The sequence below is a fragment of the Oryzias melastigma genome, unplaced genomic scaffold, assembly GCF_002922805.2.
Source record: "Oryzias melastigma strain HK-1 unplaced genomic scaffold, ASM292280v2 sc00651, whole genome shotgun sequence".
NCBI classification, from domain to species: domain Eukaryota; kingdom Metazoa; phylum Chordata; class Actinopteri; order Beloniformes; family Adrianichthyidae; genus Oryzias; species Oryzias melastigma.
This window is the reverse complement of record NW_023417239.1, coordinates 3,740-7,152: the sequence shown is the minus strand read 5'-3', so window position 1 is coordinate 7,152 and position 3,413 is coordinate 3,740. Positions and strand designations below refer to the sequence as shown.

At 42.7% G+C, this 3,413-nt stretch overlaps 1 protein-coding gene across 1 annotated transcript; it reads right to left on the bottom strand.

The window, feature by feature from the left end:
* Window positions 1-660: 660 nt before the first annotated feature.
* LOC112138581 lies at window positions 661-3,407 on the bottom strand (the record flags this gene model as incomplete). Its single annotated transcript, XM_024261139.2, is given in 1 exon segment — window positions 661-3,407. A coding segment is annotated over 1 exon segment (2,711 nt), but the record flags the coding sequence as incomplete, so codon positions are not given.
* Window positions 3,408-3,413: the final 6 nt, after the last annotated feature.

Sequence of the window (3,413 nt, the reverse complement as noted above, 5' to 3'; positions counted from 1 at the left end):
TCAGTGGGGAAGATGACTCATGATTCTCGAGTCAGTAAAGTGACTCGCGAGTTTTGAACGATTCGTTCACGACTCGCACATCACTACGGTCTTGAATGGGGTAATCCGTGAAGAGGAGGTCTTTGCAGCAACAGGATCTTTGGACAGGCTGTGAGCAGGACTTGCAGCTGGTGGAAGCAGGAAACCAATCCCAGCGGACTGGCAGCGTTGTCGCGGGAACACCGCGTGAATGCACGGGACGTGAAGGCAGGCAGGTAAGCAGGCAGTGAGCTTGAATTCCTGAAGCATGAGAGACAGGAGCGGTTAACAGGCTGTGGAGCTTAGAGCTGGTAGTCGGGCAGGATAGCGAGACGTTCCAGCAGTGATTGGAGCAGGGAAGCAGAGATATATAGGAGGAAAGACAGGTGCAGCTGGTCAACCTGATGAGCAGCAGCAGTGGAAGGAGCGGAGGCAGGGGCTGCCGTGACATAATTATTCTCAATAATGGGAAATTATTCTCATGTTCACATATGTGTAATGATGTTTTATAGTTTAATAACAAATTACTTAAAACCACATTTTTAAATATACATGTATTTCTTATGTATTTCTTTTTAACTAGACTAGACTCCTGTAATCAACCAGTCTCTCAATCCTGGAGCTGTTTGTCCAACAGTGAANGTGTCTTTGGCTTGATATTCTTCAGGTACAGTTTTGAGAAGGTTCGCTCTGTTGCTCATCCACTTCGTCAATTTGAATCCACCTTTAGCACAGATAGAAACAAGCTCGTGGTGTAGAACTGTTGCTTCATCTTCGGAAGCCACTGAAACAAGGCAGTCATCCACATAGAAACCATGCATGATTGTGTCCACTGTGTTTTGGTTAAACTGTTCCTTGTTGTCTTCAGCACACTTCCTAAGGGCAAAATTAGCACAACTGGGAGATGATGTTGCTCCGAAGACGTGTACAGTCATTCTGTGATCAGACAGCTGCGAGTTCAGGTCACCGTTTGGCCACCAAAGGAATCTTAGTAAGTCTGCATCCTCAGGAGGTACCTTCACTTGATGAAACATGGATTCGATGTCTGCCATCATCACCACTGGCTCTTTACGAAATCTAGTTACAAGTCCTATCAAAGAACTAGTGAGATCTGGCCCTTGTAACAACTGAGTGTTCAGAGATGTGCCTTGGAAAGATGCTCCACAGTCAAAAACGACCCTTAACTTTTTCTTGACTGGGTGGTAAACCCCATGATGTGGGATATACCATACTTTCCCATCAGCACGCTTCAGGTCTTCCTCCGGCACTCTTTCAGCATAACCCTTGGTGAACATGTCGTTCATAAAAGCTGTGTAGTCTGTATAGAACACAGGGTCCCTTTGGAGTTTTTTCTTTAAATGAACAGCACGCTGCAAAGCTAAAGCTTTGTTATTTGGCATACAGACATTTTTGTTTCGCAGGGGTAAGCTGATCTGATAATGTCCTTTTATGAGGTTTGCTGAATCTGAAACCCTCTCCATAAATTTCTTGTCTTCTTGCGACAATCCAGGCTGTTCATCCATATTGCACTCAGGAAAATCAATTTGGAATTGTTTCTCCCAAAGTTCATCCATCTGTACAACAGACACTCTGTTTACAGACAATTCTGGTTGCTGATGATCCATTGTGTTTCCACTGTTTCTTTCCAGTGGTCCATTTATTGTCCAACCCAGCATTGTCCTGATAGCAAAAGGTCCATCATGTTCACTCTGGATCACTTGCAATGGTTCCAGAGCTTTGGGAACATTGACACCTATTAAAAGTTCAATTTCTTCATTTATTTGTGGCAAGTGGATATCTCTTAGATAAGGCCATTTTTGCAGATCACTTTGAAGCGGTATGTTACATTTTTGCACAGGCATACTTGGTTGTGTGTAGGTTTTAGGAAGAGCAACAAATTCGTGTCCTTGAATGGCTGCTACCTCCAATCCATTGATAATGTGACTGTCCACAATTTTCTCTTGACCCATTGTCCTGAGAAGAATGTGTGATTTCCGTCCTTCCACATTGAGTTTGTGCATTAAACTTTCAGTACAGAACACTGCAGTGCTTCCTTGATCCAAAAATGCATATGTACTGACAATTTTGCTTCCTTTGCCGATTTTGACTTGGACTGGAACTATTGGTAACTTGCAGTCTTGATCACCAGCCCCAGTAAGACCATTGGATGCCAGAGTTCTCACCTGCTGAACCTCTGGTTTCTTTCCAACCACAGTAGAATCTTGAGTTTCATCTTTTCTGCATGGAGTAATGTGAAGCACAGTTGGATGTTTAAAGCCACATTTAGCACAAGAGATGCGTCTTTTGCATTCTTTACTGATGTGTCCAATACACAAACAGCCAAAGCAAACACCATTTTCTCTCAAGAAGCCAATCTTCTCTTTCCGGGGTTTCTTTTCCAACTGTTCACATGAATCCAATGTATGGTCTTCTCCACAAAAGAGACATTTCTTTCTCAACATCTGAGTACATTTCTTTTCCTGGGTTTCAGTCCTGAATTTGTCACTCACTGGGGTCACCATTGTACCAAAGCTACTTTCTTTCATTCCAAAACGGATCTGTGATGGTGGTTTGGTCAAGCTCCTAGATCCAGGTGGAGCATCCTGTATGTTTCCAAACACTGGATCTGTTAGGACTTTTACTTGTTTCTCTATGAACTCTGTGATGTCAGAGAACTCACATCTCCGTCCAGTTCTTTCTTGTAGTTCACAAGCTGCAGTCCTCCATTTGTCTCTGATCTTGTAGGGCAGTTTCTTTATGACACTGAGCATGTTAGCAGGCACATTAGGATCATGCAAATAATCCAAATCATCCATAACATTGCAACAGCTTCTGAGAAAAAGGCTATAATTTTGAAGGGCCTTAGCATCTTCTGTTTTAATAGACGGCCATGAAAGAACCTTGTCCATATATGCTGCTGCCACCTTGTGTTCATTTCCAAAATGTTCCTTGAGTAAGGCTTTGGCTCTGAGATAACCTCTGTCTGGACTTATGTATTGACAGCTCCGAACCAGTTCTTTAGACAGACCTTTGGTGTATTGTTCTAAGAAATAAAGTCTATCACTGTTATTGTCAGTCCTTTTTTCTACATTGTTTTCAAATGCTCTCATGAACGTGTGGTACTGTAATGGATCTCCAGCAAACACAGGTACATCTCGCTTTGGTAAAGATGAAACACATTGTTGATCAATCAGAAGCGTTGTTATTTCATTTTGCTTCCTCATTATGTCTATTATTGACTGTTGATTGTCCATCACAATGTTTGTGTTTGTGCTTCTGGTGTCTTGGACGTGGACACTGGGATGGACTGAGGATACTGTTTCTTTGTGTTTTCTTGGGTCTTTTACTCTCATAGTTTCAGTACCTATGGCTTTCTCCTTGGGCCTTGTCCCTGT